The sequence below is a fragment of the Numenius arquata genome, chromosome 4, assembly GCF_964106895.1.
Source record: "Numenius arquata chromosome 4, bNumArq3.hap1.1, whole genome shotgun sequence".
In the NCBI taxonomy this organism is placed as follows: Eukaryota; Metazoa; Chordata; class Aves; order Charadriiformes; family Scolopacidae; genus Numenius; species Numenius arquata.
In genome coordinates this window covers 34788466-34802469 of record NC_133579.1, presented here as the reverse complement: position 1 = coordinate 34802469, position 14004 = coordinate 34788466, and the positions used below count along the sequence as shown (strand labels likewise).

Genomic DNA, 14004 nt, shown 5'->3' with positions numbered 1-14004 from the left:
GGAGATATATATGCGAATGTGCTCAAACGTGACAAGGATGGGTGCGCGCAGGCAGTGGTGATCCCTGAGAGCCAAGGCTGAGCACAGGTATCTGTAAGCACACAGCTGGTGTCATACAAACAAGGACTAGTTCTCCACTCATTCGTGTTAACAAATGTGTACAACTGCTGAGCCGTGAGCCTTTTATTTGCATGTAGTAAATACTAATAAACCCCTCATTAGGCTTAGAATCATGTGGGAGCATGTAAACAAAATAGTGCTTCCTTCCCTGGGTCGAAGGTTTACAACCATTACCATTTCTAGTAAGAAAAATTATCATACATTCATCATGTTGATATTTAGTTGCTTCATGGGTACTTTGAGGTAGGTCCCTAAGACGTGTGGAGACTCATTACTGGGGCAGTTTTTCACTGTCAGTAGTTGCACTTAGAAACCTGTTTGCACTAGAGATGTTCTTTGCTCTAGCAACAATCTGCAGTTCACAGGCATGAAATATTGCTGGCAAAATTAGCGTCTTTAAATTTAGGTAACAAAAGGTGCTTATGGAAAAAGAGGGAGAGAGTACACAGGCCATCTTCGGTGTTTCTGCAGCATGGAATTAGGTTCTGCTGTGAAATTTGTCACTGACTTGAGGTACACATCTGTCTGTTTAATCATTTAATTGTATCTGCAGCAGCTGGAAAGAGCATTAAAAACCTGGGAAGTTGGTAGCTTGGGTTTTTTTCCCCACCCCGTGTCTTACAAGGGTGAGCAAAGATGAAGCTAGCAGCAGCTCCTAGCAGTCAGACCATGTGCCTCCTGTGTAGGGCTTTTTGGCAGAGAGAAGACCGTGTGTCCACTGCCACCTCCTCAGAAGATGCAGAGCGGCTCTTCCTGCTCTCACGGCATCAGCAGGAGCTCAGTGGAGAGCTGGACTGGGTGCTCCTCACGTCCCCCTTTCTGCAGCCACACTCCTCACACATTCTTCCAGTCCAGAGGTGGAGGAGAGCTTGCAGTGCAATGTGAAACACATACATAAACTTTCATTCAAAAATAGTGTTTCATTTAAAAAGTAGAATATTGATTAAAATAAACAAGGGTGATGGGGCTTGGAAAGCTGGAAAGTTTACCTGTGCCATTCACACATGTAAAATTTCAGGACTTTTTGTTGGGGCAACAAGATTATCTAACCAAAACCATTTAAGTCATATCCCTATCTAAGTCTTTGGCTGTCCTACATTTGGATCATTAGGAACCAGCTACGTGTTAGGTCTTCATTTTCCCCACTTTTGTTTTACAATCTCTGGTTGCAAATTCTATGGAAAATGCTGTGTCTAAACATCTGAAGTGTCAATTGGATGCATTATGAAATAATTTTGATCACATAATCCTGTTTTAATTACAACATAATAAAGCCACTGTTAACTTTCAAAGGTATGATGATTGTCTTACTGAAATGACAGAGTTAACCAAGCATATTGATTCTGTACTGCACTGGGAATAGAAAAACTCCTTTTACTGTTTAATAGAAATGGGAGTCCTTTTTGTTCCCCTCTCAGGGATCCTGACACCCCAAAAAAAGTAGAATATTCATCTGGTTTTGTTCACACTTAAGAACAGACACCACAAACTGTTTTATTAATGTGGAAAATTTTCCTAGCGATGTGTTATCAATTTTGAGGTTGTAATCAATGAGACTGATATCATAGTAAAACTTCAAGGAACATCAATGCGTTATTAAAAAGCACACTGAAGCCCCTATTCATAATTTTGTATATTCTGCTTGGAAGGTTGAAACGCCAATGAATTCTTCAGCATCCTCATGCAACATGCTCTTCTCTCCTGGCATTAGTGTATGAGCTAGTGTTTACTCATGACTCAACATGACTTAATTTTTGTTTGCTGGTTATCAATTTTGTTTTGCTGTACATTTCAATTAACAGGTGTGTATGTAATATAGACTGCAGTGGATACAGTTTTAATCCTGTATGTGCTTCTGATGGAAGTTCCTATAACAATCCGTGCTTTGTTAGAGAAGCATCATGTCTGAGGCAAGAGCAGATCGACATCAGGCATCTTGGACACTGCTCAGGTAGGCTTAATTTTGTTTTTCTGGTAAATGTAAATTGTGACATAAGCGTGCTTGGTAGAACTTTCCCTTTTCCATTTTTCATCAGAAGTCACTGATCCAGTTGTCAGTGAACTCCCCACCTATATTTTAGAGCTCCTCATGCAGAGGTATGTTTACACTACATATATATGTACCATGTTTACATTACCTTCCTTTGGCTGGCGTTACCTGGAAAGACAGCAAAAGCTCTTAGGAGAATCTAAGCTATAGTCCAACGGGTCTTACATGAGCGGGTGGTAAGAAGCAGGAGAGCAAAAGGAATACCAGTTTGTGGGAAACATTCCCTTTTGCTACTGTGGGCTCTACAATGTACTTCCAAGGTGAGTCAAGTTGAGCCCAAACTGAACAAATATTTACCCATTTCCTTTTCCAGTGTTGCAATGGTCCACTGAAACCCTCTGCCTACTGCCTTGTAGTTAATCATGTGCGTGACTCTTCAGTTCTGGGGTCTTGCAGTTAGGACCTTCTCATGGGAATAGCAGCTTTCCACCATCTCTTTGCCAGTTCCATCTAGATCTGTAACTTGGACAGTTCCAAAACCAAAACAGACTCTCACCAAAAATGACCTAGGCCTATTCCACCAAAGAGTTTTTAGTTCAAAACCTACAGCTTGAGGGGTGCCATGTGTTGGTCTGGATGCTGGGGTTACTGACTGTTGCTGACCAGGTGTACTACCAACCTGGTTGTATGGGAGGAACAATGTGGGAATGTGTCCAGTTTTACTGCAATTAAAATACTTCTTTGAATATCATTCTAGTTTCTCAATGACACATATGTAGTGGTCTGGAAATCAGCCTTTCCTAATAGCTCTCCATGCATGTATTTATCATCTAGAAACAGATGACGCAAGCGCAGTTGGAAAGAAAGATGATGGCATGCAGTATCGGCCAGAGGTGAAAGGTACTGTGCTGACTTTGTGCTGTCTGGTTATGGTTGCACAAGATGAGAAAAGAGAGCACACAGGTCCCTTCTCGTCTGCCTTACAGCTTTGATTTCTGTAACTGAGACAGACCTGTGAGCAGCTGCTCTCTTACAGCTCTGACGTTGTAAGGCTGGCAAGAGCGAGCTGTGTATGATTTGTGAGTTTTGCCCGCTGTGTTCCTCTAAGATGCCCAGCTGCTCACCACCCTATGCAGCGGTCACACGATTAGACTGCGCCCAAGTGCTGTGAAAATGACACAAGACACCAAGCTGTGACATTCCTGATGAAATGACACAAGGCCCCTACCCCATGACCCCGTCTTTTCTGTTAATTTCTGAATAAAATGGCAGATTCTGTATTTGTTATAGAATCATAGAATGGTTAGAGTTGGAAGGGACCTTAAAGATCATCTTGTTCCAACCCCCCTGCCATGGGCAGGGACACCTCCACTAGAGCAGGTTGCTCAAAGCCCCATCCAGCCTGGCCTTAAACACTTCCAGGGATGGGGCAGCCACAACTTCAACAACTTGTTAGGTTGTTTTAAAATGTTTTCAGTAAACTAATAGGCTTAATCACATTGGTTGAAAATGTTTTACCTATACAAACCTTATCTTGCCTTTAGTAACCTCAGCATAAATGAAATAAGACAGCGTTTCACTTCCTGCTCAGTTATTTTACATGGTAGTAGCCCATGTGTGTTAGGTGCATTCTCAGAAGAAATATGCAAAGAGCAGATCTGCATAGGTGTTAACCTTTCTTCTTCTTCTCTCACAAATAATAGCACTGTTACTGGAATTGAGTGGAATAGAATAGAATAGAATAGAATAGAATAGAATAGAATAGAATAGAATAGAATAGAATAGAATAGAATAGAATAGAACAGGACTAGACTAGACTATTTCAGTGGAAAGGGACCTACAACCATCACCTAGTCCAATTGCCTGACCATTTCAGGGCTGTACAAAAGCTAAAGGGCATTGCCAAAATGCCTCTTAAACACTGACAGGCTTGGGACATCAACCACCTCTGTAGGAAGCGTGTTCCAGTGTTTGACCACCCTCTCGGTTAAAGAAATGCTTCCTAATGTCCAGTCTAAACCTCTCTTGGTGCATCTTTGAACCATTCCCATGCATCCTATCACTGGATCCCAGGGAGAAGAGATCAGCACTTCCGTCTACATTTCCCCTCCTCAGGAAGTTGTAGGAGCAATAAGGACCTCCTTTGCTCCAGACTAGGCAAACCCAGAGTCCTCAGCCACTCCTCATAGGACATTCCTTCCAGCCCTTTCACCAGCTTTGCTGCCCTCCTCTGGACATATTTAACGACCTTCACATCCATCTTAAATTGTGGGGCCCAGAACTGCACACAGTGTTCAAGGTGAGGCCGCACCAAGGCTGAATCCAGCGGATAATCCCCTCTTTTGACCGGCTGGTTATGCTCTGGTTGATGCACCCCAGGACACGTTGTGACTCGTATTGAGTCTTCTTGGTGCTGGTCTTAATGCAGGTTTTGTTGTGAGGGGTTGGTATTTTCTCTGTTAGCTCTTATCTTTAGTTTTTTCTGTCATTTCACTAGTTTTGCACTCCCATGGCCTCCCAGAGTGAAGCCATCCCACCATGGTTTTCAACATTCCTTGTGCTCTTCTTGAAAACAGCCATTCAGTACCAAAAAGCTCTGTATATTTTTTTTCACAAATTCTCTTATTCTCACTCTATATAATGTACCAGTTGGAATGATTTAATGTCAATTTTCACTTACATTATGAAGGCATAAAAGGCACCAAATGGAATATACTTCTTATTATGTGACGTAATATAACACCACTTTTAGTTCCTATTCAGAATTGGTTACAGCCTTTTATCCATTGCATGTAAATTGCCCTTCAAATCTATTTAGTGGAAAAAACATTGTATACAATTATCATTATTAATGTGTATAGCTTGTGCAGTTGAAAATTCAGCAGATGATGTGCACAAAGAGAGTATGCCTCGTGCAAAAAAATTGTTTTGAAATTTTTTTGTACAGTAGTCAGGTCTTTTTAGACATTGAGAGCCTGAACTGAACTACTTTGAATGACTTTTTCTTCCATGAGAACAGTCCACACTTCTATCTGTTTGCTTTTCCTTTAAATTCCTGTGAGTTACTCTTGTTACTCCCTGTTCTCTGAATGTATAATGGCTTCTAGTCTGTAGAACCATAACCTTGACAGTCTCCTTCTCCTGCAGTGCAAGTGTATACCTAAAGTTACATCAGAAAGGTGTTTCTTCCCAGATTCAGCTGGTTTGCTGCTTTTATTGTGCCAAGATGGGCACCAGGGTTTCAGGTCTTGTGCAAGCCTCTTCCTTCTGGTGAAGTATCTGAACTCTTCTATCCAATCACTCTTTCAAGGCCTCTACACCAGTTAAATATTTCACTTTGAAGCTCTGAAGCAACCTAGCAGGCCTCTCAGAATAAAAAGTGATTCCCGTCAATAGGCAGGTAGATGTCTATTTTACATTAGGAATCACCTCCTGCATTTAACAACGTCTCTTTGCTTAATACAAGTTTTGCTTCTGACTTTACTTTCCCCCCTTCAGGGGATGCATCTTTCCCTGGGCCTCACATTCTGTATTAGTACATACATTAAAGCCAGACATGGTGCGGCTATCTGAACGGACTAAGGGAATCGTATGCAGCTTATTAAAAGCCTTTGATTGGGATCAGATACAACAGTCATTAACTGCCTGGAGGAGACAATAGTTTTGAGATGAGCCTTCCCCACTTTTCTTCTCTTAGACTTACCATGACAGAGACTATTCCAACAGGGCAGTATTGGACATATTGTCGGTATTATGCAATGTTCTTCCCTTGTATAGTCTTCTAAATCTTTGAAGCATAGCCTGAACTATGAAGTTTCCTGATATCTTGGACCTCTAATACATTTTTTTTCTCCTGGAACAAATTAGCAAACATTCCACAAAATGTGCAGAGAAAACCTAAAACAGCAGCATGTATTTATTTTTTTTTCTTGTATAAATACATTCTCTTTCTTGCTAGTGTTATTCCAAATATCTGCAGTTGTAGAAGAGATTTCTTCTTCACAATCCCTTTTTGCACCTGCAAAACTGCACCTGCAGTTCAGTGTAATCTTGTATTTGTGAGGCTATAGTCTATCGCCATGGAAATGAACATAATTCCACAATTACATTCACATCTTTAAACCCTTGGTCTTTAGAGAAGTTTATTACGAAATATCAACTTCTCTATTTAGGACTTTTTACAAAACAATTTTGGGGAAAGAATGGTTGAAAATGTATGCAGTTTTAGATAGTTTTAGTAATGTGATAGAAGCATGGAAGATGTTGAGACAGAAGGGACTGCCTTCCTGTGCTGGGCTGACCCAGACAGCAACTAAGCACCCATCAGCTTCTCGCTCACCCCCACCTTCCTCCCAGCAGGAACGTGAAGGGAAAAAACAAGAAAAATTCATTGGTCAAGATAAAGACAGCTTAAGAAGTGAAGGGGAAAAAAAGGAGAAAAACACCAAGCAATGCAAAAGCCATCACTCATGTCTGACCAGCAGGCTGATGCCCAGCTGGTCTCTAAACAGCCACCACATTGGAAAGATCAAAAGCCCATTTTTTATTGTTGAGCATGATGTCGTATGGTACAGAATATCCCTTTGCTCAGTTTGGGGCCACTGTCCTGGCAGTGTCCCCCACCAGCCTCTTGTCCACCCCCAGCCTATGTGCTTAGAGGCCAAAGTGACAAGCAGAGAAAGCCTTGACTCTGTGTAAACGCCCTTCAAGAACCAACACAGCCAGCCCAGGTCAGGGCTTTATCAAGTTGTTTTCTACCCATCAGTCATAAAACGTGGTTTAGCTTCTTTCTAACCCTTCAGGGCTTTTTTCCTCTGTTTAGACATGGGAGAGAGCTCTGTGTATCTATGTATTATCCCTTTGCCCCAGTGCCACTGACAAAGCTTCTGCTGATCTTCCTGCATTGGCTTGTTTCTGTGATGAATACTTTTCCCCTTTTGAGAAACCTGACATAAGAAGCATATTTAGATGCCTCTGAGGATCATTTTTCAGGGCAGTACATCCCAGCAAATCTCTGTAGGTGCCTCTGGAACTTCACCCTTAAGCCTCTGCTTTATTATTCTGTATTCCTTTCTTCACTACAAGATTTTAAGGGTATGCTGTTCCCAGTTGAGATTTTGTTAATAAATATCATGCAACCATTTATAATTGTTTATGTATATTTCTTTTCAAGATGCCAGTGATCAAAGAGAAGACATTTACATCGGAAACCACATACCTTGTTCAGAAAGCTTCAACGGCTACTGTATACATGGAAAATGTGAATTCATTTATTCCACTCAGAAGGCTTCCTGCCGGTAAGTCCTGCGTGCCTGCAAAATGTGCTTGAAATTGCATAAAGCTTAATCAAAATGCGCTCTAGACATAATTGCAGCCCGTGTCAGTCTGCAGTTACCTCAGTGGTGGCACAGGAGCCGTATCCCCACACTGTGGGCAGCACCCAGTTGCTCCAGTCATGCGGGAGCCAGTGCTCAGAGGAGGGGCTTGGTCGCTCAGGTAGTTCAGAAGCTGAATCCCTCTGAGGACTGTGGCCTCAGTGTCGTCTCCTTATTTTCAGCTGCTAAATCCTATCTAGAGAAAAAAAAACAAAACCAACCACAAAACTGCCTTTGTCTTGCATGGCTTCTCCGTGTGACTGCTCTTTCCCCATTGACCTCTCAGTCTTCTCTTACACTATCTATACCTTTTATTGCTCTTGTCATAAACTCTCTCTAGAGTATTAACATCTTATTTTTAACATTTATTGCCCTTTTTCACAATAATAGGCTTTATCTAGAAAGTATAGAATTGCAAAATATTGTTTGGCCCAAATTTTTTGTCTGTGGTATAATCTAGCAGATCAGTACATTCAGTATTATGCTACTCAGTTTTTCCCAGGAAATCTAAATGTTTCATTTTATTTCCTTAGCTCCTAGATAATATTTTTCTTTGCATTTCACCAACTAAATTATGCCTCTTTGTTTTCTTTAAAAAATAAAAATAATTTGAAAAGTTGTTTGTAGAAAAAGCCACTTCTTAATAACTTGGAGTGCCCTACTTATTAGGAGGTTTCACTCCTGAACTTTTATCTTGCAGGCTTGTACTTTCAGATTAATTTGGCTGAAGATGCTATAATGCTTTGCTTTCCTTTGCTTTGGAAACTTTAGCTGTAAATCCATTAGATACTATCACATTTTCTCTCTTGATCTTTATCGATTGAGGATATTTAGGGTTTTTTCCACTGCTAAGATTTAATGGTTTCCAGACTGATCAGGGAGCAGGAAACCCAAAAGGCAGAGCCAGTATGGTCGTCAACATAAGCACCTGAAAGCTTATATTATTTCTTTTCCCATCGGAGACCCTTTCTTGTTTATTTTTCACCTTTCCAATGGGACTTATTTGTTTTTCTCTTTTCTTTGGCCAGAACCAAGAGAGCCCAACATGGCTTTGCTTCTCTTGGGAATCTGGGTGCATCACCAACGTTATCTTGATGGGCATTAGGCAGCACTATTTGATTACAGTATTCTTTTGATCTAGAGCTGTGTTTAACAAAATTTCTGATGGATTTGTGCTCAAAATATTCAAAGTAGAGATATTTCAAGGAAAATATTCCTGGATGAATGAACTTATTTTTTTTGTCAGAATTTTTTTCTGGATGGCACTAATCATACAGTCATTTATTCATATATGATTCAATTACTATTCAATCATTTAAATATCTATTTTTACTCTAATAATTTCCGATAGGCAATGTATTGATGAATTTAATTAATGTACTGTCCCTTTAAATTCTATTTTATAATTACATTTACTATTACTACCTTCAATTATTTATTTAAACAGACTGAACAGTATCTCAGCACTGGACCTAGCACAACAAACCTCACATGGTTCCAGTCAAGAATTTCTGACTGTCAGTTCTTAACCCTAAGTATCAAACCTCCTTTGGATTTTTCTTGGCTATTTAAATACTAATGATCTTGCACTTTATGTGTGTTTCCTGCTAGAGCAGAGTTATTAAGGAAACAAATTATTTATATCAGACAGCAATCCCCCATAGTGATCATGCACTTCTACCAAAGAAAAAAATTCTTTCTCTGGCAAGGAAGATGTGATGATGAATACCAGGGACAGACTGTTATTTTCAAATTATTTGCATTCTCATACACATTTAGCATATACATTGTTTAACTTGGTCCTCATTTCCTAGTAGTGATACATGTGAGGTTTCAGATAATACACAAAATTGCAGAAAATACCTGTGCAGAGCAAATTCTGACTTTTGCTTTCACCGAGAGCAATGAATTTCCTTGCTCATTGTAGAGCAGCGCTCCGGGACTGCCAGCAGGCAGGTGGTGGGAAAGTTTTGTAGTAGTCAATTGCACAATATTGAGTTTAGTGGCCTTTGCGCAGCCAGGGTCTGGTCTATCTCCTGCTGCCCCACCTTGTGCAGTGCAGTTCTGCCTTGTCCTTATGGCAGGCTGCATCAAGGAGGCACAGTTCAATCTTTTGCAAAGAAATCTGAACTTCTTTACACTAGCTCAATTAATTGACTGATCAGCATATCTTGATAAATCCATGCTGACCTCTATTTATCTTGCTATTGCATTAATGCTATATTATCCTGCTATATATTAATGCAGCAGAATGCTTTCAAATCTGTTCTACTAGTTCCAGGCAGCTTAAAGTACTGCCTGGTACTTCATCCCACCTATATGGTTCTTAAAACAAGCACTTCTTTGCATGAATTCTACACTCCTGAATCTCCATTCAGCACATTTCTGAGAAATAATTTCCTGTCACTTCAGTGTTTCTGAGGCAACATCTTTGAATTTACACGTTCCTCCTCTGCTTTTTTTTGTCTCCTCTGCCTTAAAGCAATTCTCACCTTGATCACACTTTGACTGTTGCCTTCTTTAATGAAAACAAAAGCAAAGTAGCAATAAGAATTCAGTCCTCTTCACTAGCAAGGAGTCCTCTTCCTCATTGCCTCTTTTTGTGTGATTGCCAACATGTTCCCCATCCTCTTCCTTCTTGTATGCTAATGCCTGTTTCTTTTGATTCCCTTCCTAGCCATTACTGGGCTTACTTACAGTACATGGGAGCTTTTCTTTAATAACTCTGCTCTTACTGGAACTTGTTTCATGCCTGAACCAAAACTCTTTACAGAGCAGCTCATGGCTGGAGAAAGTAGAGTCACAAGATTATGAACATGTAAACCCCAACTCTTATCCCTGCATGCAAAGGGGGATTAGGAGTTGCATTAGCAGTTGTAGGAAGGTCTGTGGAGTAATTATTTCGTCCCTCCAAACAGACTTAGTTCCTACCCTAGCACAAAGCTTTTGGATGGATGAGACCAATTGCATTCGGGCTTATCTGATCCAGTGTACAAAGGATTGATTCTCTGCCTGTGTGTGAGTATGTCTTCTCCAGCTTCCTACTACAGAGCTGGAGGCCAATTGTATGATTATGTTGCCCTTAATGATGCATTCACATCAGTTGTTTCTAAAGGAGGCAGTACAAGGAACTTGTTCAGGGATGTAAGTTATGGGCTTTGATTCTGCAGACTTCAGCTCAGTGGCTTGTGTGGCTCTTGCCTTTCCTTATTGCGCTTCTGCCGCTCTTGCCTTGAGGTATTAATTCCTTCAGAGTGTGTTTCCACTGCCACCTTCAACACATCTCGCATTCCCTGATCTCATGTCACTAATCAGGAGCAGCCTCTGCTGAGTTTCTCACTGAGCTAACTGCTGCTTTGCTCAGACAAGGTACTATTTAGAGCAGCTGCTTCTCTTCTGTCTCCAGCCATTTATCCCCCACACCTGGCCAATTTTTATGGATTCTTCTATGAACTCTCACATGAACATTTGTGGGTCACTGGGTTTTCTAACCTGACCTCTGTCAAATTTTGGTTTGGTGACAAGGCAGGAGGGGATTTGATGCTGGTCTTGTCCAATAGGTTTTGCAGGATTCCACTTTTGTAGGCTGCAGCTTGAAAACAGATCTCCTTTCACCCCATTTTTCAAGGTTATTTTTCTTCTTTGTCATTCCTATCCTATATTGACATTGCAGCTTAGTGGGCGTGTGTCTTTTGTGTTCTTCTTTGTGTTTCGCTTAGCCTTGTCTACTTGTTTCATCTCGTTACTATATTCTTTCTAAATATTGGCTCAATTTAATAATGACCCCATAGATTTCTTTTGCCAAATCAGGACCTTCACCACGCTGGTGAGTTTTCAGAGTAACCTCATCCAGGAAAGCAGAGCATATTTGCTGTCTCTTCTCTGGCCACAGAAATGCAAACCAGTCCCCAACCCAAGCATTACCACACCTCCACCTCCTCACCAGCTCTTTCTCAGCTGGAATCACCTCGGACTCCTTATTTCATCTGCAAAATGACTGGGCTGTTGTCAAATTACAGATTCCATGAAATATTCCTTTTCTTTTTCAGGTGTGAATCAGGATATACTGGACAGCACTGTGAAAAGACAGACTTTAGTATTCTTTATGTTGTCCCAAGTAGACAAAAGCTTACGCATGTCCTTATTGCAGCAATAATTGGAGCTGTACAGATTGCCATTATAGTTGCAATTGTCATGTGCATAACAAGGTAGGTAAAGACAAAAACAGTGAAAAATTACACATTCTATGGATATACTTTTTCTGTATTTAAATATTTGACCCCCCAGATTTTATGTGCTTTAACATATATCCTAAAATACCTACATAAAAAAGACCAAATGACTGAAGCGGAAGGATTACGTAACATCCTATCACCCCTTTCCGCACCACCACCCCCCACAAAACACACATTTATTTAAATTCACAAACCATCAGTAATCACTCTGAATCCCCAGACCAAATACCCAGCAGAACAGATCAGTCTTGAAACACATCCAAAAGGTCAGCTACTGTGTTAGACCTTCACTGGAGTTATTCGAGCATTGCTGATACCCTATAGAAGCTGTGATTTCCCCCTTCCTGCCCAGTGAAACCAGAGGTTGACAAGATGCTGTTCCCTGCAGTACCACTGTAAATGGCGTTATACAGAGAGAGAAGCATCCCTCACACTATATACGCTTTCTGAAAATTAATGTGGAGCTAGTCCCGTTATTAGGCACTCTCCATGGGAACCTATTTTATGAAATGTAAAGCTGCACAAGCCCTGTATGGAAACCGAGATGAAAGACAAGGGATTCAGTTTGCTCATCAAGGACTTGAACCCAATGAGGACTGAGGGCTCTGTGTTAGACTAAGGCAACTTAGTTACCTTATAGTCACATGAAGCATTTAAGTCCCACACTTGGGCATCCATGCTACACTTTGCCTTTTGCCCCTCAACTCATCCTTCACTTTTTCAGCTCCCGTTACATTGGGCCATAAAACTTTCTGCTACTGCGTTAGTGCATGGTTTCCCAAGCTCAGTGATGTAGAGTGACACCCCCATGAACGAAAAATATAGGCCTCCTTCCCTACCTCTCTTGTAAGGTTCAACGTAGTGGGTACAAGTCCACATATCTAGCACCTCCTGCACATGTGAAGAAGTTATTTGGCTCATGCAATTCATGTCATCCTTTTTTTTCTCAACGTCCTGCTGGCCAAAGCAGCGGCTGTGTTTCAGCAGCCTTCCTCTTTCAGCCTCCCTATGACTGTTCCCCAGCTCACAATCCCTCGGGAACAGTCTCTCTTGCTGTGTCCCAGCAGGACTGCTCCGTCATACATTGCCGCTGTCTGACAGGCTGAGTATGTCTCATCCTGTTCAGAACTGCTGGCTTTTGTGAATCCTTTCTTAGTTGTGTGTCCATCCCCCAGGAAGGGATCACCTGAGGCACCCCACAGAGAGTCCGGGGTGGGTTGTGTTTCAGGGGCTGCCACGAGCAGCGGGGCACCTGGAGGTCCAGCACTTCAAAAGGCCGATTGATCCAGTCTTACCATCCACCAGATTTTAAGTATGAAATATGTATAAAGTAAAGCCAATGCAATTATTCACCATGGTATGTGTTTTGCCGGATCAAAGGCTGAAGGTCGTAGCACGTTGCTGGTTTTGGTCTCAAGTTCAAGCAGAACTCCCTTCTGAGGGATCTGAGGTCCCATGGGCATCCCCAGGTGACAGTCAGGTACCAAACAGCATCCCCTCAGTCAGCCCAGCTCATAAACTCCTTGCTATTGTTAAGTACAGAAAATGAAGTCAATGTGTTATTGCTAGCCTTAATTTTATGCAACCTATATAAAATCAGCCCTCCTTTTTCTTTCTCTCTCTCTTTTTTTTTTTAATAGAAAATGCCCCAAAAACAATAGAGGACGTCGGCAGAAGCAAAACCTAGGCCATTTTACTTCAGATACATCATCCAGAATGGTTTAACTTAGTGATTTTTTATACCTACATTGACCATGTGATGTACATTTTTATTATATCTTTTTTTAAAGAATGGAAATATTTATTTCAGAGGCCTTATTTTTGAACATTTTTAGTGTAACAATGTTGGTCTATATTCTGAAAGCATCAGCTCTAACAGCTATGGACTGTTTTAGTATCTTTACTTTTACGTTTTTGAATACAGTAGTTCATTTTCTGTATCTGTATCACATGGTTATATAATAGACTTGTGCTTTATCCATGGAATGTAATATTTTTGGGAACACAGATTTATTCCACCAATGGTTGTAGATTTAAAAAAAACAGCAACAACAAACCAACAAAAAAGTCCACATTACCTAGCAAACAAGGCATGAACTAAAGGTAAAAATGTTTACAGCTTACTTTTCTTATGAGAAACTAGAAAACACTGTGTTTAAATACCGTAGATATTTAAATGTTTTTTGGAAGTTAGTAACTGATTTTTTAGACACTGCCTATCGCATGAACTGTGAAGCTGTGTGCTGTGTGTAGTTGTAACATATTTATAAAACGTGTGGACTGG

The 14004-nt window shown here is 40.9% G+C and overlaps 1 protein-coding gene across 1 annotated transcript in view; it reads left to right on the top strand.

Moving 5' to 3' along the window:
* Positions 1-13445, top strand: part of TMEFF1 (transmembrane protein with EGF like and two follistatin like domains 1) — a 123399-nt gene extending 109954 nt beyond the window's left edge. Inside the window, exons 6-10 of the mRNA XM_074146584.1 lie at positions 1923-2071; positions 2945-3010; positions 7284-7407; positions 11535-11693; positions 13361-13445. Coding sequence (XP_074002685.1) covers positions 1923-2071; positions 2945-3010; positions 7284-7407; positions 11535-11693; positions 13361-13445 — 583 coding nt within the window. The remainder of the gene's footprint in view (positions 1-1922; positions 2072-2944; positions 3011-7283; positions 7408-11534; positions 11694-13360) is intronic.
* Positions 13446-14004: the final 559 nt, after the last annotated feature.